Here is a 23,547-nt window from a genome sequence, read left to right as displayed (position 1 = left end):
GAGGAGAAGGGAGAGAGGGAGAATTTTAAGCAGACTCCCCGCTGAGCACAGACCCTGACATGGGGCTTGATCCTAGGACCCTCAGATCATGATCTGAGTCAAAATCAAGAGTCAGCTGCTTAACCAACTAAGCCACCCAGGTGTCCCAAGGATAGTTTAATTAATTTTTAAAAAGAGATTTTATGTATTTATTCATGAGAGACACACACAGAGGGAGAGGCAGAGACATAGGAAGAGGGAGAAGCAGGCTTCCTGTGGGGAACGTGATGTAGGACTCGATCCCAGGATCCCAGGATCACGACCTGAGCTGAAGGCAGATGCTCAACCACTGAGCTACCCAGGAGTCCCAAGGATAGTTTAATTTAAGCCAACTACTAAGAGAAACAATCTCCCTATTTCCTCCCTTTTCCTCAAACTTGTTTTTTTCTAAGCCAGACTATCTGCTCTGCTAATATTTTCTTTCTTCTTCATCAATTACTACCTCATCCACAAGATACCCTCTGCTAGAATGAGTCCCAAGTTGGGGCAGGCCTCACAAAGGGTAGGAAACTGGTATATTCTTTGCATGAAAGGCATCAGATTCTCTCTTCCTGCCTTTTCCCCCTCAGGTAAAGAGAAAAGGTATTCCTATTTTTCCTGCATCAACATAAATATCCCAAGACAAATACCCACATACATTAATGTGGTCCACAAGACCTAGAAAGAAATGCAGTGCGAACAAACTGGATGTTATTGGAACTTGTTAAGTAACAGGGCAGTTCTTGGGCATCAGAGATGTGTATTTACTAGTATTTACTGCCTTGTGCCATTTGAAAAAAAATTTGAGGGAGCTTATTAAAAATAATTTTTGAAGGATCCCCCCTCCCCCCAGACTGAATATCAGTTGTGTTCAATGTCAGATTATTTTTATTTATTATTTATTTATTTATATTATTTTTATTTATTTATGACAGTCAGAGAGAGAGAGAGAGAGAGAGAGAGAGAGAGAGAGGCAGAGACACAGGCAGAGGGAGAAGCAGGCTCCTGCCAGGAGCCCGATGTGGGACTCAATCCCAGGACCCCGGGATCACGACCAGAGCCAAAGGCAGATACTCAACCACTGAGTCACCCAGGTGCCCCCAATAAGTAAAACTTTAAGAAAAAATGTGTCCAGATGGCAGGAGAGATCAATTTACATGTGGGATTGGGGTGTGTCCTTAGAAATCTTTGAGTTTATTCTGAGAAGAAATATTTCTAGAAGGAAGGCAGTTGAGTTCAGGAAAGCAGAGTATGCACCACCACTGCAACCTCATTTAATAAAGGCTGTGCTCCATCCAAGTCTTAGGTTGAGGTTGTGAAAAGGATAAGAGGGAGTCAATGAGCTGCTCTTCCAGGAGCTGGGGGACAAGACAGCTGCAGTGGTGCCTTCAGGATACTCAGTGCCTGACATTGGAACATTTGGCCCAGGTGTCGGCCCCCCTCTGCTTCACAAACTGTGAAGGCACCCATTGTAGCACCTTTTGTATATGAAAGTTTAAGCCTAAGCATGACAACAACAAAATAAAAGACTTCTGGTCTCAGTGTTTATTATATAAAATTGTTCACAGCAATAGGGTTGAAGACAAAAACACAAATACAACTTTACTGCATAGAAACACTGAACACATGGTTTACATCCTTCCGCAACTCAACTAACACACAGACACCGTCAGAAACAACCATTTGGTTTCAAATTGTAGATTTCACACATTCGATAAGGATTTTCTATGCAACCTCCATGAGCAATGCAGTGCAATTCTGTAGATGCTGGGGATACAGCAATGAATAAAGGAAAGTCCTTGCTCTCATAGAGCTTCTGGTCTCATGGGGGGCAGACAGATACCAGACAAAAAACAAACATACAACATGTCAGGTAGTCATAGGAAGGAAGGGGGAGGAAGGAACGTTTCTGTACACTCAGGATTCTTAAGAGCAGTTAGGGGCTGCCTTTTAAAGGCTGCAGGTTGGGGAAGAGATGCAAACTCTAAATTATATTTAAAAAACGAGCTTATAGGTTATAAATCTCTGGTCAGATTCTACAGTTCATAGCTCTGAGTAACATTCCTAATTTTTGAATTAGAATCTATACTAGTAAGTACTTCATGAAATCCTAATGGAATATGACCCATGTCATATGTGAGGGCAAGGATGGGTATAAACTTGCGTGGATGTGTTTACACGCCCATGTCACTATTTACGTGTATCTTTAATCTATAATAGATTATATGGTTGTAATGATACACATCTTTGACATAGATTTTTGACTCTATTCAGCCGCTCCAAGAACTATCCGTATTGTACTTCTGAGGTGGTTTCTTGGTGCTCCTAAGTACAGGATTATTTCCAAGTAAACTATTCTTCAGAAAGAACACTTAATGCCTTATAAGCAAGCACCTTCTGATTATGCTACATGTAGACCATAATGAAGAATGGAAAGAAAGTACAATTTCATGTCTAGAAGACAAGGCAAGAATGAAGGGGTTTTGTTCACTGCTGCTGAGATGCTTGTTCCCTGAAAAAACCAGGATCTTCAAACCTGAAGACATCCACTCCCACATCTTGGGAACCTAACGATTTCACTGGTGTCTTCTTCTTCTTCTTTTTTTTTTTTTTTAAAGATTTTATTTATTTATTTGACAGACAGAAAGAGCATGAGCAAGGGGAGTGGCAGGCAGGGAGCCTGATGTGGGGCTTGAACCCAGGGACCCTGGGATCATGACCTGAGCAGAAGGCAGGCACTCAACCAAGCCACCCAGGCGCCCCTCACTGGTGTCTTCTGATTCTAGTATCTAAGATTCCCCTCCTCCACACCCCACAAAGGACATCGAGTGTGAAGCGGCTTCTTGCCTGGGCCTGCGTGCTGGATGGGACCACTGCGTCAGCACCGTCTGAGAGTTGGTGGTGGTGGCGGGGAGGTCATAACATGCTCCTAATCTCTTCTTTAAAGAAGCAAATTTCCACAGACAGGGGCCTTACAAGTTGAGAGCCAACCCAGAAGGTCTGCTTGAAACTAGACGACTCTGGGCAGAGTGATCAAGAGGTGGATGTATGGGGTCACCTTCGGGATTCTCCAGCAGAGACCTGTGTTGTGGGACCCTCAGGGCTCCCTGATTTCCACTACGTTCTGCTGGACGCCGGGGCTGCAGGTCCAGGAAAGCACGTGGTGTGCTCTCTGGAGCTGTGGGTGTGCCGAGGAGGTGCTCCCGGGGGAGCTGCTTGCCACCTTTTCTTCCCCACAGGTCAACCTGGGACCTCAGCAGGGACTACAACACAATACTGGCCATAGGTTACATCCATCCTAGCCTGCTGTGATGAAAATTCCTAGACTTCCTATGAAGGGGGGAATCTCCATGAATAATTTAAAAATACATTACAGGTGGCCTTCGAAAAACATTATGTAATTCTTAAAATTGGGTTTCCCTTCCAGTTACATTTTCTTCCTCACCTTGATAATAAATTTTCGCTTTCTTGAGTGTGTATGAGCTGGGCAGGAGGGGTACCTGAATACTGCCACATGATAGAGAGAAGCTGGCCAGGTACGAAACATGACACAGGTAAGTTACATGCCAGTTATACCTCAATAAAACTGAGAAAGAAAGAAAAAAAAAGAGATACAGATGAGCAACCTCACAGCATGTTAATCATTAAAAGCTGATTAGACACATTCCTCTTATTTTTCACTGAAGTCCTCTGCTTTCCTCCTCTTGATTTTATTCTTCTTAACATCCTGTTCTATTGGTAGTATTTTCTGGTCCCAAGACTTCCTGTATATACTGCAACTACCCTCTACATACTTCCTTATCTTAAAATATTATAATCACTTCTCTAATTAGGCCATTTTCCCTTTCTCTGTAACTTCAGTGATTGAAATTCAAATCCGAAACCTGTTCTACCCGGTTGGGAATTAAGTTATGAGTCAGGAAGTATTAATGCGTATGAAAAGATCACCTGGTTTGAATCCTAAAGCACCAAAGGGATAGGTGATTGTGATGGAGGAGCCCAGGTTTTGGGACAGGGTTCCCCTGAAAATTGTAAGGATCACAATTTCTGGCACCTGTGGATGTTTTCTAGATTAAGCTATTTTTCAGAAAACCAGTGGTAACGGTATTCAGCTTTTCTAAAGAAATTTCCTAAGGGTTACATATACTTCAGTGTCAAAAGTGTCTAAATACCTCCTGAAAAATCCTGAACTATAAAACTGAAAATGGAAGACGAATCAGTGACACGGGCAGATCCAGGCACAAAGTGACGGCATCACTGGACAGGGACACAATTCCTCTGTGTGCTTTGCCACAGTGGTACTTGAGATGTCATGAGACAGACCGAGAACATTTTCTGGGATTTCACTCATTTCATCAGATGAGTCCAGTGTCTTTCAAGCCTCTGCACAGGGAAAAGAATACAGAAAACTTCTGTCCAACAAATCAGTGCTTGCCTGGATTTAGGACCTGTGACCTGAAGATGTTTCCCTTCCCGAATAAGCCAGCATCCTCTGCATAGTTACTGGGCAAAGCAAGAGCTCAGGCTTCTGGTGTGGCTTCCACAGAACTCCCTCGTCTTTCAGGGCTCCCTTCTGGTCACTCGCTTTCCTGTTGCAGGAGCTCTTCGCTGAATTTGCTTCCACCGCTTTCATCTTCATTCGAATAGTTTCCCGAATCCTGACTCGTTTGGGAACTGTATTTTTTGTGATCTTCATCAGTTTGATTAGTTTCTTCTACTGCAGAGATAGTGTTCGTATTTTCAATGATAAAACACCTTTCCGTTTGTTCCTCGGATGTCAAAAGGAGGAGATTCCAGAGCGGTGGCTCAGAAAAATACTAATTTAAGAAAGGGGGAAGAATAGGAACAGAGTGTTTAAAATAGTAATGGTTTTTTAGTTTTAACAGCAACAGTTTCTTACATCCACTACTGAGAAAAGGCTAACCTCTTGGTGTTCATATGAAAAACCAGTTAGGAGCCTCTGGATGGTGCTTAAAACCTTTAGAATAAGCCCCTTCCTAGGATGGTCATGTGCATCTTGGCACAGTCTTAAGGCAGGTAGGTAAGAGGACCCCAGAGGGGGGCCAGGGAGCACAGGAAAGGAAGGAAACGGGAGGTACATTGGGGCTCTGGAATGTAGAGAGTTGCTTTTGAAAAAAAATTTTTTTAAAGATTTTATTCATGATAGACACAGAGAGAGAGGCAGAGACATAGGGAGAGGGAGAAGCAGGCTCTCCATAGGGAGCCCAATGCAGGACTCGATCCCAGGACTCGGGATCATGACCTGAGCCGAAGGCAGATGCTCAACCACTGAGCCACTCAGGTGCTCCTTTTTTGAAATTTTACCAAATAAGAGCACTAGTTCTAGTTCTCTTAAGTGATCTGTTCAAGTTCATAGAGTTAACATATGCAAACATATAGCAGTTGATCAACAATTCAACTTTGGGTCTTGTTAGCTCCAAAGCTAGAGCTCCAATTGATACTCTCAAGGCAGGCAGCCTGAACCCCCGCCCCCACCCCCCGTCCCCCGGGTGGACACACCAGCCACAGGCTAGGTCCTGGGCTTAGGTCTTTGTCATTTAGTGCTTTCCTGAGATATGCCAACCTCACAGGGGTGCCAAACATGAGCCTGTGAGGTGTCCCAAAAGGAGGCTCATGTTCTGTTATTTCATTTTCTGTGATGTCACCCACAGAACCTACTGATGATGAAGCTTACGGCTGTTGGTGAATACCCAGCCTTTCAATGGTAAAACAAATTCCAAGGTAGCCAAACTGAAGAAAGATACGAGATTCACGCCAAACCTTACTATTCCACATGAGATGATATTAAGTGACTGTTTCTAAAGCCAGTTTACTAAAAGTGAAGAAAATATCCCAGTCTCTACTATTTCCCCAATATTAAGAAAGTATATATATTCTGTTGAAATCAGATTCATTTTAAGAAAAATCCACCTGTTGACAAAAGTCACATACCTCATCTATAGTGGATGGAGGTTTACTTGATGGAAAGAACACATAACTGATACATCTCAAGAGAAGTTTCACAACATAAATGACAACAGGGATGGAAAATATTGCAGCACAAATTCCAGCTATGAGCCAGGTTCTAGAAGTATTTCCTAAAAATAAAGTAAGTGATGTTTAGCATCAACATAGGTTTTGACACACAAAAACATGAAGGGCTGACAGTCTGTGTGGGCAAAATATAGCCATGTGAAAGGAAAGGTAACAATCTAAAGGTAACATGATATACTTTAGAAATATTTCTGGTAACATGGAGCATACAACAGCTGTAGGCAATGCATTCCCTTTATCTATCTATCCATCCATCCATCCATCCATCCATCTGTAGGATCCACGCCCAATGTGGGGCTCGAACTCATGACCCTGAGATCAAGAGTCTCACGCTCTACTGACTGAGGCAGCCAGGCATGCCCCCTGGCCCCTCCTTTTTAGGCAGTGCATTTCCATTTAAAGAGTGGCCTGGCAAAGGAAAGTATACAATATTGACATATAGCTACCCATGTGCAAAGTGTTCTCTAGCACTTCCGTGACACACAACTAGCATAACTAAAACCATTCTGTGACTAATCAGCATCTCGAAGTCAACAATGAAAATTGCAAAATACAAAATGGGGCTTAACCATTCCCACAGAACAAAATTCACAATTGAACTAATGAAGTGATTTCCACATAATTACATAAAAAATTACGTAAAAACAAACAAAACAACCAACCAAAACGACTAAAAATAGTCTTATTAAATGTTAAAGAGTAATTATCAAAGGCAATAAATTATGTGGGTATTGGATGAAGTATTAAGCATTCAAAAACATGGAATCGTGCATTAAAAATATTTTCTAAAATTCAAAGACAGCCTGAAAGTCTACATTTGATTCATGTAGCCCATGAAGAAAATATTTTGCAATTTTCAGTGAACTGAATTATTAGAAGTCCAGTTACATTAAAAGAAAGAGAGATATAATCAAAGATTCTGACCTGGTTTTGTTTTCTCGCACACAGTATCACTAAAACCACTGCTTTTATTCCACTTATCATCCTCGATGAGTGCTCTGGCTTTGACACAATATTCAGTCAGCGGTTTCAATTTAGAAAAAGTAAAATCAGTTTTTTTCTCCCGAATTTTTCTCTGTAAAAAATAAGTAGATCATTGATAGACTACCTTATGAAATCGGAGTGGGAACATCGATTTCCTAAACTCTCCAAACATTGTCTACGACTGGCCTCTCCCAACCATTTAGTTGGTGTAAGTTTAAGAAATATACATGCTTTGGGGGATCCCTGGGTGGCGCAGCGGTTTGGCGCCTGCCTTTGGCCCAGGGCGCGATCCTGGAGACCCCGGATCGAATCCCATGTCGGGCTCCCGCTGCATGGAGCCTGCTTCTCCCTCTGCCTGTGTCTCTGCCCCTCTCTCTCTCTCTCTGTGTGACTATCATAAATAAATAAATAAATAAAAGAAATATACATGCTTTGGACGACAGATTATAACCCATGTCAAACTTAAAAATGCTGCTTCCCCAAAGGAATATGGTACATTCCCTTTTTAAAAAATATGATAATTCCTAAGATAACCTGTTGATCAGTATTTATTTATTTATATTTTATTTTAAAGATTTATCTTTTCATGAGAGACACACAGAGAGAGGCAGAGACATAGGCAGAGGGAGAAGCAGGCTCCCTGTGAGAAGCCTGAAGCGGGACACAATCCCAAGACCCTGGGAACATGAGCTGGAGACGCTCAATCACTGAGCCACCCAGGTGCCTCATGTTACTCAATTTTTAACCTTATAAACATCCTTAAAAAAAAATAGTTACTATGGCTACCATTTTAAAGAAGAGGAAATGAAATTTCAGAGAGGTAAAGCACCCTGCCTGAGGTTACACAACTTGGTGGGCCTGAGGTTACATAACTGGTTGCTTGAGACACAAATTTAGGTTTTCCTGATGTAGGGACAACTGAGAGCTGGCTGTAATTCTCAATGGGCTAAATTATACTTTGGTTACAGTACATTCAGACAGTTAAAAGGAAAAATAGCCCAGTCATTCTAATTTTCTTAGATTTCCAACAGAAGAGGAAGTCATTTATAGTGTTTACCCACTCAACAACACAAGGTTTTTAAAGGTTGATTCCTTGATTGTAATTCTATAGGGAAATCACATGGATTGTCCAATGTTGTGTATTGCCTTTGTCTGTGGTTTTTGGATTTGAGCGTTTTTTTTTTTTTTTTTAAGAATAATTTACCTATTCATGACAGACAGAGAGAGAGAGAGAGAGAGGCGCAGATACATAGGCAGAGGGAGAAGCAGGCATCCTGCAGGGAGCCCAATGTGGGACTCGATCCCAGGACCCCAGGATCACGCCCTGAGCTGAAGGCAGACGCTCAACTGCTGAGCCACCCAGGCGTCCCAAATTTGAGTGTTTAAACCTCTGTTTCTTAACTCTTTTTTCATGACTCCCCTTGCCAAGGGGTCCTTTTTAGAAGACTGTTTTCAAATCCTTCCCCTTCCATGAAATTGAATAACAAGGGACAGGATTTGGTGCAGCAAAGCAGAACTCTGAAGTATGCTCTCCTCTCGGAGGGCCATGAACCAGCGTACCACCTGAGACTCTGGCCTCCTCCAGGTACCCTGCCCCCAGGGGATATCTGGCAAAGTCTGGAGGTTTTTTTGGTTGTCACCACGGGGAGGAAGTGCTACTGGTGACAAGTGGGCAGAGACTGGAGATGCTGCTAAGTATCCTATAATGCACAAGACAGCTCCCACAACAATCGTCCAGTTTGGATGTCAACAATGTTGAGAAACTCTGCTTTAGATAAATCCCAGGAATCATATTAAAAATGCAAATTCCTGAGTTCCATCCCCAGAGATTCTGATTTGGGTAGTAAGAGGCACAGGGATCCAAATGTTGACAATAAATCCGGGGCCCAGATGCAGGTGATCCATAACTATGCTATAAAACAAAACAAGGAGAGATGCTAATATTCTTTATGTTGTAAATATAGGAGTTGATCCCAGAGTCTTTATTAAAGTTTAAAAATTTCCCAACATTTTAACCTCAAACTTTGTCTCCCCAAATCCTAGTTATAACCCTAACATTACAAAACTTTCACTATGTAGTTTAGTTGCTGTTTTCTTTTTTTCTTTTTTCTTTTTTTTTTTACCTCAGCATTTGAAGTGTTTTCCCAAAATACAATTTCATAAATTAGTGGGAAATTCTGGTTCACAGGCTTGTTTTCAGACTCTTCTGGAGCACTGATATAGACCCGCAGGGAAACATCATTGGTGGATTTCATGGTAATGACCGGGGGCAACAGGGTAACTAGAAAAAAAAAATGTATAGACATAATGATCAACTTGGAAAAAATGCGAAGACTTCATAAGCACAATCTGAAGTCAAAAGAACTGGCTTACTTTGTAACTGAGCATCAAATTTTTCTTCTTTAGACCAAACGGATGTGGTATTTCCATCAGATGCCTGAACACGGATAAGGTAAATTCCCTTTCGGAAAGTATTTTGAAGAAAGACACATTGGGTTGTGTGGACATTTTTACAGCCTGGTATTTGTTTCCATTTACCTGAACTGTCCCCAGGAATCTTTTTTAAATAGGCACTTCAAAGACAAAAAAAAATGTATTACAAACATAGTAGTTCAATAAATATTTATGAAGTACCTAGAATATGCTGGACACTGAGGGGTTAAGGTTACAGAGGGAAGAAACGGTCCCCACCCTTGGAAAGCAGATAGTACAGTGCAAGAAGCACACCTACAACACAAGAGAACCAAAGCCCTTGCTCTAAGCGCATGTGACAAGGCGCAGGTGTGCTAGAGCTGCCCAGGACCAGCCCACAAGAACAAACTGCTGAATTTTCAGGAATGTGCCGGAGCCAGTTATTAAAGTCGTTATTAAAAATTAAATTACACAAACTTACAAAGAAATAGTATTAAAAATAAAAGATGCGGGCAGCCCGGGTGGCTCAGCGGTTCAGCGCTGCCTTCAGCCCAGGGTGTGATCCTGGAGACCCGGGATCGAGTCCCACATTGGACTCCCTGCATGGAGCCTGCTTCTCCTCTGCCTGTGTCTCTGCCTCTCTATCTGTTTCTCGAATAAATAAATAAATAAAATCTTAAAAAAAAAAAAAAAAGATACTGATGGGTCACAAGCATCGGTGACAACCTGGATCAAAACTCATGCTGTCCTAATTCTTTCACTACACTGTATTGTCGATGCTCCAAGCTATTTACGTCTATTGGATCTCTCAGATGGAAATAATCTACAATGCGAGTCCTCGTGAACATTTCTTCCCAATGCCAAGTTTGGTGACATCACGTTCAAGCTTGAAAGTGTTGAAAGTCACCACAGTAAAAACAAAACAAAATGAAGAGGTGATCACAGTAGGAGTATTTACATCATGAAAACTGGCAAAGCGCTACATTATCAGGCTTTTTTTTTTTTTTTCCTTCTGGAAATCCAGCTGTGAAGCTTAAACACCAATGGGTAAGTGTCATAAGGGAGATATATGCCCAGTGTGGTAAGAGCGAGTCTAAACAGAATACGGGCACCTGAGCATGAAGAGGTCAAGTAAGCTGCTCAGCAACCAACTGCTCAAAGCCACTCAGTTCCAGCCTGGAATGTGTAAGCCTCCTAACTGGTTCTGTCTTTGGCGTCTCTGTGGTCTACGTACAACGTGGCAATCCTCACCCTCCTTGAATACAGACCTCATGCTGCCTATCCCTCAAAGCAAAATTCCAAATGGCTGGACCCAAATGCCTATAGGAGAGTCTGAGGCCAAGCCCAATCTTATCCTATTCTACTTACTCAATTTTCTCATTCATTGCTCTCCCACGCCCAAATGTTAACCTTTCTCAAGGTAGGTCTTCTTCCACATGGTAGGCAAAATTTCAAGATGGCTCACAAGGTTTCCACCCCTGGTGCACATGTTCTGTGTAATCCTTCCCCTTGAGTGTGTGCAGGGCCCATGAACTCTTGACTAGGTGACATTATATGGCAAAAGTGCAGGGATTTACAAATGAGATGAAGGTCTCAAATCAGTCGACTTTGAGTTAATCCAGTGAGACTGAGCTGGATGGACCTGACCTAATCAGACAAACCCCTAAAATGAGGGATCCAGGGATCAGAGATTTGTCTCTCCCTGTGGCCCCCAAGAAGCAGGCCAACGTAAGTTGTACAGCTTGGAGAAATGAATTCTTCCAACCACCACCTGAGCGTAGGAGAGGACGCTGAGGCCTGTACGAGACCACAGCCCAGCCTGATACCTTGCCTGCAGCCTTGTGATACCCTGAGCAGAGGGACCAGCTAAGCCACGCCTGGTCCCCCGACCAGAAGTCACTGGGAGATAACAGCACTCTGTAAGCTGCTAACTTGCTGGTAATTTGTTACAGAGCGATCTCTCCCCCTTGCCTTAACCTAACATTATTTTTATTTTTTAAGATTTTATTTTTATTTATTTGAGAGAGAGCATGAGCAGGGGGAGAGGCAGAGGGAGAGGGAGAAGCCGGTTCCCTGCTGATGCGGGACTCGATCCCAGGACCCTGGGATCATGACCTGAGCCGAATGCAGACGCTCAACCACTGAGTCACCCAGGTGCCCCTCTGTTTTTGATTTCTGTAACCCTTATGCCCTGTAGACCACTCCTCAGCCCCAAATCACAGCCTGCCAGGCCATCGCAGCTGCCTGCCTTGGATTTCGGGAAGCACGTGTTGTATTCTGTTGTAACTTTACCATCCCTAGGGTGCTTCATACAGGGTGCCAAGCACCCACAAGAAACTTCGAGACCGGACACCAGAAACCCCTCTCCCTCTCTGGTCTGTGGCCCTCAGACTCCACATACTTCTGAGAGGGAGGTATAGGCAAGAGATGACTGCACAGTTTCCTGGTGGGTCGGAGAGCTTACGGGCACAGGAATGTGTTTCCATTCCACAGTGAACAGGGTCGAGTCCACCAGAGCGGCTCCCACTGCCCTTGGCTCTCCGTCCACTTCTGGCTTCTCTCCCTCTTCTCACTCTTCCTTTCCTGCCCTTGCTGGCATTGCCACTGGTCCCTCTTTTCCTCTGCCCTTGGCAGGGCCTTCTTACCCATCCCCTGCCTCCCCTCGATTTGCCTCTTTACCGGCCACAACTTTCCAGCCAACACGAACTACGTGCAGTGCCCAACCGCTTCCACGGTGCTGGGACATCCTACCTAGTTGGCTAGAACGCTGTTCTCTCCAGCTTTCCCTATTTCCCGCTGAAGCGATCACTCCAAAGAAAATCTGCCCAAACCACTAAAAATCGTCAAGAAAACAGGAAGGCTAAGTTGGAATGGACTGAGGTCATCCCGAGGACTCATGGGAAAAGGGAGTTCTGAAGGAAAGGTCAGGGTCATCTGTCAATTACTCCAGACTGAGGAAATAGTAAGACACACATAAAGAGAGGCAGACTTAAAAAAAAAAAAAAGAAAAAAAGAAAAGAAAAAAGAAAAAAGAAAAATGCAGTAAGTCCACGAGACCTTATTAGAAATATGCCCACTTTACAACAAACGAAGAGACCGAGGCCCAAAGAGACTAAGGGATCAGCTCAGTGTCACTGGTTAGTTAACCGCAGAGTTGGGCCCAAGAGAAAACACCCCGTTTCCAATATGGTATAATCTCCTGAAGCAGTCACCTGTGCAGAGAGCTGTAGCGGGCCGAAGCCCAGTGCAAGGAACCCTAAGAAATTGGGCAAAGGGACACTCATGGATGAGAACTTACTAGAGCCACTGAGCTTGGAAAGTAACATTTGGACGTGCGTGACCCCATTTCACACTTCCATAGGGGTAATCCCATCTAAGAACAAAGATGTTGTTTTTAGAATCAAGCCGGATGTTTTCTGGTGGAGGCAGTTTATTTGCAACTAGAAGACAGAGAATACAGAGAAAAGCATACATTTTTACTTGAGTGAGAATACATGGTAAGGGTTCTTTTTTTTTCTTAAAAATTTATTTATTTGAGCACGAGAGAGATACATGGGAAGAATTCTTAACAGCATGGGCAAGAAAATAAAAGGCTTACACATGAGTTACGGTGTGGGTTTACACTATGGGATAGTATCACCCACTTAAAAAGAATGGGATAGGGGTGCCTGGGTGGCTCTGTCGGTTAAGTGTCTGCCTTCAGGTCAGGTCATGATCCCAGGGTAATGGGGTCAAGCCCCGCGTTGGGCTCCCTCCTTAGTGGGGAGTCTGCTTCTCCCTCTCCCTCTGCTGCTTCCTGTCCCCATCTCTGGCTTGTGCTCTTTCTCTCTTAACTAAATAAATAAAATCTTAAAATTAAAAAAAAAAGAACATGATAGATCGTATGTGCTGACATATGAAGAGATCCTCAATGTAATAAGTTAAATAAGCAAGTTGTAAGATATATCTAGCAAGATCCCATTTTTTTATTTTTAAAGATTTATTTATGAGAGACACTTAGAGAGAGGCAGAGACACAGGCAGAGGCAGAAGCAGGCTCCCTGAGGGGAGCCCGATGTGGGACTCGATCCCAGGACTCTGAGATCATGACCTGAGCAGAAATGCTTAACTGACTGAGCCACCCAGGCGCCCCTAGGCAGAACTTTCATTACTGTTCACTTGAGACAAAAATCCCAAATACGGTGATTTTTTTTTTTTTTGCTTATCTAAGTGCTATTGTAATGTTTTTGTTTCAATATCTATTAAAACCATCCTATAAACGTCAGCAACAAAGGGCAAAACCGCCAACATCAAGAGACTGCCCACCTGTATATATAGTTATGGAATCTACAGCAGAACTTCCTCCTTACCTGGGGTCTTTATACAGTACACAGGACTATAGATACCGTTTTTTCTCGGCAAAAGTCTTGCTTTAACTTTTAAACAGTAAGTGGTCTCTGGTGAGAGATTATAAATTTTATCTCTGGAGTAAACAGTTTCAGTCCTTCTCTAGAATAAAACAAATAGAATACTGCTCTTCAAAAAAAAGAAAAAGGTCAAAATGGAGAACAAATTCTTGTCTTTTTTCTCTCCCATTAAACAGAGGTACAAAGAATGCTTACTTCTCCACTTGAAGAGTTTTTCCAGATATCTAAGCTGTAGGTAAAGCTGGAGCTATCCAGAGCCCACATGACGCTGTCTCTCGCTCCAGGCAGGGAGATGTTTATTATGATTGTCTTATCTTCGGCTTCTAAATGTACTTTTGGGGGACCAATCTGAGCTGTAAAGAAATGAACACATTTATTTGATCACTTCATTAATAGAGGGTGGAAACATTCAGGGATCCGCTCCAGGGTACGCACTCTCAAAGTTGATCATTCAATGTGTTGACAGAACGGATGCAGGATTTTAAGGAAAAGGGATGCTAAAAGTGACTCCAAAGCTCTTGGCGCTATCAATGAAACAGGTGCCATCTGTAGTGGGGATGGAAAATTAGCTGCAAGAGGAGCAGGTTTGGAGTGGGAAATCAAGAGCTTTGTTTGACCTGATGACTCAGACGCCCAAGCAGAGATGGTGACTAGAGAGCTGGTGATACAAGTGTCACGGTTAAGGGAAAGGAGTGGGGCTGGAGATGTAAGTTTGAGCTTTTCTCAAGGGCACACAGATTGGAAGGACCGAGGGTAGAAAAAGAAGAAGTAGGACAATCCAGCCCTGCGGTAATCTGGCACCGAAAGGCCTGCAAGGCCTGGAGAAAGGGGCAAAGGAGGGAAGGATGAGCAGGAAAGGAGCTGACAGGGATCAGGGCCCTGGAGACCCAGAAACGGATGGGCTTCCAGTGATCACTGTGGCCCTACACAGGTTCTGAGCCAGAGGAGGGCTGGGAAGTCTCTCGGCATTGAGGAGGGCACCAGAGTCCTTGACAGGAGTGGTTTATTTTCCTTTTTTCATTTTTTTTCTTAAGATTTTAAAAAATATTTATTTATTCATGAGAGAGACAGAGAGAGGCAGAGACACAGGCAGAGGGAGAAGCAGGCTCCATGCGGGGAGACCAATAAGGGACTTGATCCCAGGACCCTGGGATCACGACCTGGGCCAAAGTCAGACGCTCAACCGCTGAGCCACCCAGGTGCCCCAACAGGAGTGGCTTCTGTATAGTGACAGGAAAGGAGGTCACATGCACAGGGCTGCAGAGGGAGTGGCAGGCCAAGAAGTGCCGAGAGGGACAGAGATCATCCTTCTCAGGGGTTGTGATAGAGGGCTGGGATTCCCAACTGTTTAACTCTCAGGACCCCTTCAAACTCAGAGAAACTGAGGGTCTGAAAGAGCTTTTGTTGGGGATCCCTGGGTGGCTCAGCGGTTTGGCGCTTGCCTTTGGCCCAGGGTGTGATCCTGGAGTCCCAGGATCGAATCCTACATCAGGCTTCCTGCATGGCGCCTGCTTCTCCTCTGCCTGTGTCTTGGCTCCTCTCTCTCTGTGTCTCTCATGAATAAATAAATAAAATCTTAAAAAAAAATGAAAGAGCTTTTGTTGATATGGATTATGTCTTTGAATATTTAGCACAGAAAATGTGAAAACTGCTAACATTTTAAAATATTAATTCGTTAACAGGTAATAATGATAAGCCCACTGTGCCGTAACAAGTATTTGTTATAAAAAATAACTCTATTTTCCCAAAACAAACATAGTGAGAATAGTGGTGCTGTGTCAAATCTAGTCCCATTACTGTCTTAACAAAGACGACAGATGTTATCTCACACCCACCTCTGGAAGTCACCCCACCAATCTCCCTATGATCCATCAGCCTCTGGAAAACTCCAGAATATTTTTTATATTCTTTTAAAAAACTCTATACTCATGGAAAAGGGGCAGAGAAGTCTTGGAATTATTATGAAAACAGTTTGGCTTTTTTTTTTTTTTTTAAGTGGGAGATTTCACATCACGCACATGAATGGGCTTGGGAAGTGAGCCCTTATGGTAACAGTAAACGAGGAATATTCTATAATTCAGCTGGCAACTTCCTCTTACCTTTTTCAAATAGGGTGAATGAGTCAATATTATGCCACGGAGAAGTGTTGTTTCCTTCCTCTGCTCTTATACGCAATTTAACTTTGTCGTAAACATTGAGCTTGAGTGAAGAAAAGTCGCACGTGGTGTTGGCAACAGACTGACACCCAGGCAATTTTAACCAAGTATCATTTCCAAGTCTTTAAGATAAAAAAGCAGATGAACAAATAAGCAAATGTATAAAAATACAAAAGACTGTCAGACACGGTTTCTGTTTACTAAAAACTGAAGCTATTATAAAACTAGGCTAAGTAGTTATTCTATGAGTTAATGTCCTGTTAACATTTGAGTTGCCATGTGGCACTCTTGTTCAGCACAGACATACCAAGCTTTTATTTATAACATGGAATAACTCTGATCATTTTTTTAAAAGATTTTATTTATTTATTCATGAGAGACACACAGGGAGAGAGGCAGAGACACAGGCAGAGGGAGAAGCAGGCTCCTTGCGGGGAGTGCGATGCAGGACTTGATCCCAGGACCTGGCATCACGCCCTGAGCCAAAGGCAGATGCTCAACCACTGAGCCACCCAGGTGCCCCAAGAGGGTTACTTTATTTTTTTATTTTTTTTAAATTTTTATTTATTTATGATAGTCACAGAGAGAGAGAGAGAGGCAGAGACATAGGCAGAGGGAGAAGCAGGCTCCACGCAGGGAGCCTGATGTAGGACTCAATCCCAGGTCTCCAGGATCATACCTTGGGCTGAAAGCAGGCGATAAACCGCTGAGCCACCCGGGCTGCCCTCAAAGTTCAATTTAAAGAAAATCTCTAGAGATAAAAATTCTTAAGTGGCTAATTAAGAGAAAAAACACGTATGTATGTATACAGGTGTATACACATGTGTACACACGTACATACACACACAAATGGCTAAAGCTGCGAGATTATTAACAATCGACTAGAAAACAGCAGTGCCAGGGTTGTGGTTGAAGTGGGGAGATCCTTGTTCTAGAGGTCCTACACCCTGTTTTTTCACTGCCCAATTACTGGCCGCTGTTTCTTGGACAGAGATCATGGTTAGCACACAGGGCCCTGACACCCAAAGCAAAGCACTGTACTTGCTGAGCTGTGTTCTTCTGTAATCCCTTCTTCTGCAACTCCCTGCTTGCCCAGCCTCTTGGCAGCTACAAAGTAGAAAGTGCTAGGGAGAAGGCATAAACTCTAGAAAAAGAGTCTGTGGAAAAAGAGGATCCAATATGCTCATGTTAATAAATTTTATCTAAAATTAAAATGTTGTATATGATGGGGAGAATTGAAAAATCCTGACCACCGGAGAACTGGGGGGCTATTTCAAGACCACGGATAGACCTTTTGGGGTCCTCTTCCATATCCTCAAGACATGTTCTAGTTCGGACCCTAATATATACTCAAAGAAGGTGGAGCATCTAGAAGAGAGAAGGTAGGGCTGTGGTCTACAGAAGCTGTCTGCCATCCTCATCCCCCAAATCTCTTTTGCTACAACACCCAAAGGTCAAGTGGATGAAGTCTCTATTTGTAGAAATGTAAGTTATAAATATTACATAGACATAAAGTTTCTGTAAAAGATAGAAAAACCAATTGTTTCCCAAATCTGAGAAATAAACGATGGTATGGTAATTTTTTAAAAATTTCAGGTGATTCTTGCAAATCAATCAATAGTCACATACGTTTGATAATATGCTGAAAAGGTCACATTCCTGATAGACGGGTTGCTCCTGTTCCACCTTAGGATAAAGGTATCATCAACGATGTAGACCTCTACATTTTGAGGAGATTTTAGAGTTGTTCCTCCTGGAAATAAAGAAACAAGACAGAAGACAATCACATGTACACTGTAAATATTCTTAAAAATGTTGTTCTTCCTTTCACATCATTGATTAAAGAATGAATACATTCATATATAATAAAGTACATGCAAAAATCTAAATAAAAAAAAAATACCCTAATGATTGCTCTCAGCACAGGGAGGCTGCTAATTATTTATGTAATCTTTGCTTTTGAGAGAGCTGGAAAAAGGCTGAGGTTTTTTTTTTTTTTTTAAATCTATAAAAAGTAAGCCTTCTATGTCCTAAGTATCTCAGTAAAGCTGGAAAAAATAAGGAAAGATAAATCAGCCTTATCTTTTAATTAAAAGTCTCTTTACCCAAGACATACAAAACGCTAATTCGAAGGAATACATGCACCCCTATGTTCATAGCAGCATTATTTACAACAGCCAAGTTATGGAAGCACCCCAAGTGTCCATCAACTGATGAAGGTTCAGCCATAGAAAAGAATTAAATCTGCCATTTGCGATGACATGGATGGAATTAGAGAGTATTATGCTAAGTGAAGTAAGTCTGTCAGAGAAAGACAAATACCATATGATCTCACTTATATGTGTAATTTAAGAAACAAAACAAATGAGCAAAGGTTAAAAAAAAAAAAAAAAAGAAAGGCAAACCACGAAATGGACTCAACTCTAGAGAACAAATTGACAGTCACCAGAGGGGAGGGGGCGGAAGGGAGGCGGGAAATGGGTGAAGGGGATTAAAGGCCATACTCATTGTGATGAAAAATAAAACACCTTCCACCTGCAGATAGATTACAACTCATCTGCAAGCTCAGATGACAGCTGGCATTTTTTAGCAATTAAAGTTAAAAACGAAAAAAGGAAGAAATTGTCTCTGCATAAAAATTTTCTTTGGTCTTAAAAGTGATGTAAAAGATACAAGGTTTCATGGTTTAGTGGCCTCAGTTTTGTTTCACATCTTATTATTCATGCTTTATGTATTCTGTTAAAGAACGGAACAGGTGAGATTTCAAAGTCAACAGCCATACACAGAAACAAATATTCACATGACAAAATCGAGAGAGAGAGATGAATGTTTCTTATGTCAGCCAAGCACTATAGGAACTCATAAAGGTGTTCATATTAAGCCCGAACCCTTCTGATTACTTTTAAGGACTTCCAGTCTCCAGTCCAGAGATCTATTATTTCTTATGCTTCGAGTACGAATCTTCCCAGAGTTTGACGTCCTCTCTTATTTTTCCCTTTTGGCCTCTTCCACCTGTGCTTTTCTTCCTCTCTGACTGACCAAATATTACCCAGATCCAGCTCACGTTGGACCCCTTACAGAAAACCATCATCAAGGACTTCAGCTCATGCTAACTTTGCTCTTTCCTTACATGCTGTAGCACACATCTATACCCCTCAATTTCACACTAAAGCACAGTACACGACACAGTACCTGACATCTACTAGGATCTCAAAACTTGCTGAATGAAGATGTTTCAAGAGAAAACCAGCAGTTTCTTTGCATTAAACACAATCTCCAATCAGATTACAAACTCCTTGAGGACAGAGTCTATACAGCTGCATACTTAATCTGCATTTTTCAGAGTTCTCAGCACAGTGCTGGGGTTAGAGGAGTTTCTTCATCACAAAAGGTTGATCTTTCACTATGACAAGCTACAATTTGTTTTTTAAGATTTTATCTATTTATTCATGACAGACACAGAGAGATGGAGACATAGGCAGAAGGTGAAGCAGGCTCCCTGCAGGGAGCCTGATGTGAAACTTGATCCCAGGACCCTGGGATCATACCCTGAGCTCAAGGCAGATGCTTAACCACTGAGCCATCCAGGTGCCCCAATAATCTAAACTTTTTAAAAGGCTGGCTTTTACATTTATTTATCTCTTGTTCCTACAATACATCCTTTATTTTTGTCTCAGGGCAAGCATGTTCCCTCCTTGTAGACTTTCAACCATAGGCGTCCTTATGTAGAACTTTTTTTTTTTTTTTTTAGATTTTATTCATTTATTCATGAGAGACACAGAGAAAGAGAGAGAGAGAGAGAGAGAGAGAGAGAGAGACAGGCAGAGGGAAAAGCAGGCTCCATGCAAGGAGCCCGACATGGGACTTGATCCCGGGTCTCCAGGATCACACCATGGGCCAAAGGCAGGCACCAAACCACTGAGCCACTCAGAGGTCCCTAGAAATTTCTTTATTGGTACTGCTCACTCTATTTTCCAGCTAGAGATGTTATGGTATGGAGTCCAAAGGGGGAGGAGCTGAGATAACATTTTCTGAAAACTTTATTTTTATCTTTTATTTATTATTTTTTTTGAAAACTTTATTTTTAATTTGGGGAGCTCCTCAGTGAGTCTCCCCTCCTTCAATTTTCTTCTTTACACTTACTTGCTTGGAGACTTTCCCTTATTCCACTTCTCTAAACTTAATTCCCATTCCATTTGTTGTGATTTTATAGTTTCAATGCAGCTACGGGTCTATAAACCCATAGCTGGGTTTATAGGAATCAACCAAAGGTGTGATGGCATTTGTCATCTCTGGTCTGGACTAGTCTAATTCCAGTAATTCTGGGCCTTGAGACAGGGAGAGGAAATCTGATGGTGGTAGAACCAGGAATTGCCTCTGGGATGCCGTCCTTCAGCTAAAGAAAGGAGACTGCAATTTGGGGCATCTTGGCATTTGGGAGACCAACAGATAACTGATAAATGACAAAGAAATAGTTATTAAACAGTGTTTTCGATTTCACAGATTTTGTTCTGTTCATATTACCAATATCTGTTTGAAAACAGTCTATTTCACTCTGTAGTGTCTAAGATCTATAAATGGGCACTTGATCCAATACTCCCACTTACACAACTGGTTGCTTCTAACCTTTCACATTCCTATGGATGATCAGAAACAATTTACTGTCTCTCTCTCTTTTTTTTTGTAAAGATTTTATTTATTGATGAGACACAGAGAGGCAAAGACATAGGCAGAGGGAAAAAAGCAGGCTCCCTGCAGGGAACCTGATGCCAGACTCGATTGTGGGGACCAGGATCATGACCTGAGCCAAAGGCAGACGCTCAACCGCTGAGTCACCCAGGCGTCCCGATTTACAGTCTTTTAAAGTCTGACATAAATCCAGACACATCCATCCAAATAAAAATTTCCTCCCGTATTTTGTTAATTTTCTTAGGCCAGGGTCCTAGAATTGCATTCACTAGGTTGAAAAGAATGAATATTTTTATGACTTTGAAAGGAAGCAACATTAGGATCTCCAGTTCTGGTCAACATTTCATTTGGTTTTGAACATTTTATTACTCCTTTGAGGAATAAAAACACATTAGTTAATTGAATGATAATGAGGAACTTAATAGTATTGATGGATAATTGAGAATTTAAATAGTTTAACCTTTAGGAAAACAGACAAGTCTTAAGCCCAGGGCACTGCTGCCAGATTCCCAGGGTTTAATTTCCGGTTTGGTCACTGGCTAGCTGTATGGCCCTAAGCAAGCTATTCAGTGTCTCCGTTCACCTGTAAAACGAGGATAACAGTGTGTAGCTTTTTACAGAAAACTAAATGAGTTTATACCTTTAAAGCATCTAGATAATTGCTTGGCACACAGTTAAGCTGTGTATAACTCTAATATAATGCTAGCTGTATATAAAGTTTATTTTAGCAGCCCTCCCCTAATTTAGATTAAAATAAGGATCTTAATGTACATCCTCCAGAAATGCTACTTTCACATGAGAATTCTCGGGGAAATTCTTTTTATTTTTTTGATTTTATGTATTTATTCATGAGACACACACACACAGAGAGGCAGAGACATAGGCAGAGGGAGAAGCAGGCTCCTTGCAGGAGCCCGATGTGGGTCTCGATCCCGGGACTCCCAGATCACGCTCTGAGCCAAAGGCGGATGCTCAACCGCTGAGCCACCCAGGTGTCCCAAAATTCGTTTTATATTACAGCACAATGAGCCGAATACAAAAATTTGAAGAACAAAAGACTTCAAAGAAATTACCATGGGTTATACCAGGACCACTGTACCCATCTACTATATATACTATATTTATTGAAGAGTTTGAGCAGTAGGATACTCTTGTACCACATCAGGGTTCGCTTTTCTAAGCAAACAGGGATTTTGAACATATTAGGTGGCCTCACTGACCCCTTGGATTCCTGCCCTGCGGTGGTGCTAGGCTTTCTTTCTTTCTTTCTTTCTTTCTTTTTTAAAGATTTTTTATTATTTATTTATTCAAGACAGACATAGAGAGAGAGAGGCAGAGACACAGGCAGAGGGAGAAGCAAGCTCCATGCACCGGGAGCCCGACGTGGGACTCGATCCCGGGTCTCCAGGATCGCGCCCTGGGCCAAAGGCAGGCGCTAAACCGCTGAGCCCCCCAGGGATCCCCTAGGCCCTTTTTCTCACTGGGTAACCCCTCCTCACTACACAGTCAACCTTTTAATAGTTGCCATCCCCACCCCCCAGCGGCTCCCTAGTTAAGTATTAATAAGGGCGGCAAACTGGCCTGATGGTCCCAGACTGTGTTTCTTGGCCGCGCATTTTCCTTTGTTACTTTGTATTAGACTCCACGAAGCCTTGAAGGCAGAGAAATTCCCGCAATCCCGGCCTCTCTCACGTGGGACTGAGTAACTGTCACATTGAGACAACGTTTCAGGCACAGCAACACTGTTTCGCGGCTAAAGCCTCGTTTATTATTTCAGGGTCCAGCCGAGCTCCCGGATTCCTGGGAGAGAAGCAAAGTGGACAGGACGGCCGGGGCTCGCCCGGCGCGGCGAGGGTGGAAGCGGGGTGGGGGGGGGGCGTCCGCCGCCGGGGACCGGTGCGCAGGCCCGCAAGCCAGCGGCGTGCAAGGATGCTCGAACACCATTACCGCCCGGCTTTCGGGCCGAGGTCTCCGGAAGGACCCCGGGAGGCCTCCGCGCGGTCTGCGCCAGTCCCTTCCCCGGACCCCACCGCCCAGCCCCTCGCCCCGCCCCGGGCCTGCGCCGAGGCCCCGCGTCTCTGACCTGCGGCTGCGGGCAGCATCCACGGCGCCCCCGCCACCAGCACCACGGTCGTCGCGCCCAGGAGGGTGAGCATCGTCCGGGGCCGCCCTGGCCGAGCGGGTCACATCCTCCGGCACCTCGCGCCGAATCCGGCGACGCCGGGCAGCTCACCCTCCGCAAAGGCCGCCCCGCCCCTTCCTTTCTCCCCTCCCCTCTCCCCCTCCCGCGCTCGCCCCGCCCACCGCCTCTCACCCCGCCTGCGGGCAGCACCCGGGGCGTCGCGCCCAGGAGGGGGAGCATCGTCCGGGGCCGCCGCTGGCCGAGCGAGCCCCATCCTCGGTCCCGTCCCGCGGAACCGGGCGGCGCGAGCTCATCCTCGCGCAAAGGCCGCCCCTCGCCCGCGGCCGCGTCTCCCACCCTTCCTTCCTCCCTCCCTCCCCGCCCCTCCGCGCTCACCCCGCCCTACGAGTCCTCCGCGGGGAGGTGGGGGGAGGCGGCGGACCGCGCGTGCGCGGCGGGGACCGGGTGGCGCCTCGCCCCGTCCTTACCGCCAGTCGCCGCCCACGGCCGCCCGCCCCCTTCCAGCAAGGCCACGCCCAGCGGAACGCCTTGACCCGGCGGGAGCCGGGCGCGCGCTGCCCGGCCTCGCTCCCCCGCGCGGTCGCGGACACGGAGGGGCGGCGGTGAGGAAGCCGCGAGCCGCCAGGCGGATTCCTGGGTGCAGAGCGCCGTGAGCAACGGCCAGAGCGGCCGGGGCCCTGGCTGCC

General features: G+C 44.0%; 1 protein-coding gene across 3 annotated transcripts; it reads right to left on the bottom strand.

The window, feature by feature from the left end:
* Nucleotides 1–1,545: 1,545 nt before the first annotated feature.
* IFNAR1 (interferon alpha and beta receptor subunit 1) lies at nucleotides 1,546–23,173 on the bottom strand. 3 transcript variants are annotated; one of them, XM_038581376.1, is made up of 11 exons: nucleotides 23,033–23,173; nucleotides 17,659–17,782; nucleotides 15,973–16,151; nucleotides 14,069–14,226; nucleotides 13,817–13,955; nucleotides 12,767–12,908; nucleotides 9,430–9,629; nucleotides 9,180–9,337; nucleotides 6,997–7,147; nucleotides 5,971–6,116; nucleotides 1,546–4,835 (listed from the first exon to the last, which is right to left on the bottom strand). In XM_038581376.1, the coding sequence occupies exons 1-11, from the start codon at nucleotides 23,112–23,114 to the stop codon at nucleotides 4,596–4,598; spliced, it is 1,719 nt and encodes a 572-aa protein (XP_038437304.1). In that variant the 5' UTR covers nucleotides 23,115–23,173; the 3' UTR covers nucleotides 1,546–4,595. The 3 variants fall into 3 exon arrangements, with proteins under 3 accessions (XP_038437304.1, XP_038437305.1, XP_038437306.1); XM_038581377.1 differs by lacking the exon at nucleotides 23,033–23,173 and adding an exon at nucleotides 22,802–22,964; XM_038581378.1 differs by lacking the exon at nucleotides 23,033–23,173 and adding an exon at nucleotides 22,300–22,447.
* Nucleotides 23,174–23,547: the final 374 nt, after the last annotated feature.

The sequence above is a fragment of the Canis lupus genome, chromosome 31 (assembly GCF_011100685.1).
Source record: "Canis lupus familiaris isolate Mischka breed German Shepherd chromosome 31, alternate assembly UU_Cfam_GSD_1.0, whole genome shotgun sequence".
Taxonomy (NCBI): Eukaryota; Metazoa; Chordata; class Mammalia; order Carnivora; family Canidae; genus Canis; species Canis lupus.
The sequence above is the reverse complement of the archived record's forward strand: the minus strand, read 5'-3'. Positions and strand labels throughout refer to the sequence as shown.

What these genes read in the sequence shown, in the direction of transcription:
- IFNAR1 (XM_038581376.1), bottom strand. Translation starts at nt 23,114, where the DNA reads ATGGGGCTCGCTCGGCCAGCGGCGGCCCCGGACGATGCTCCCCCTCCT. An exon ending in TTCCAAGCTCAGTGGCTCTA is followed by an intron (nt 9,630 to 12,766) that starts GTAAGTTCTCAT and finishes TTGTCTTTGAAG; the next exon opens with TGCCTATTTAAAAAAGATTC. An exon ending in GTGCGAGAAAACAAAACCAG is followed by an intron (nt 6,117 to 6,996) that starts GTCAGAATCTTT and finishes CTTTATTTTTAG; the next exon opens with GAAATACTTCTAGAACCTGG.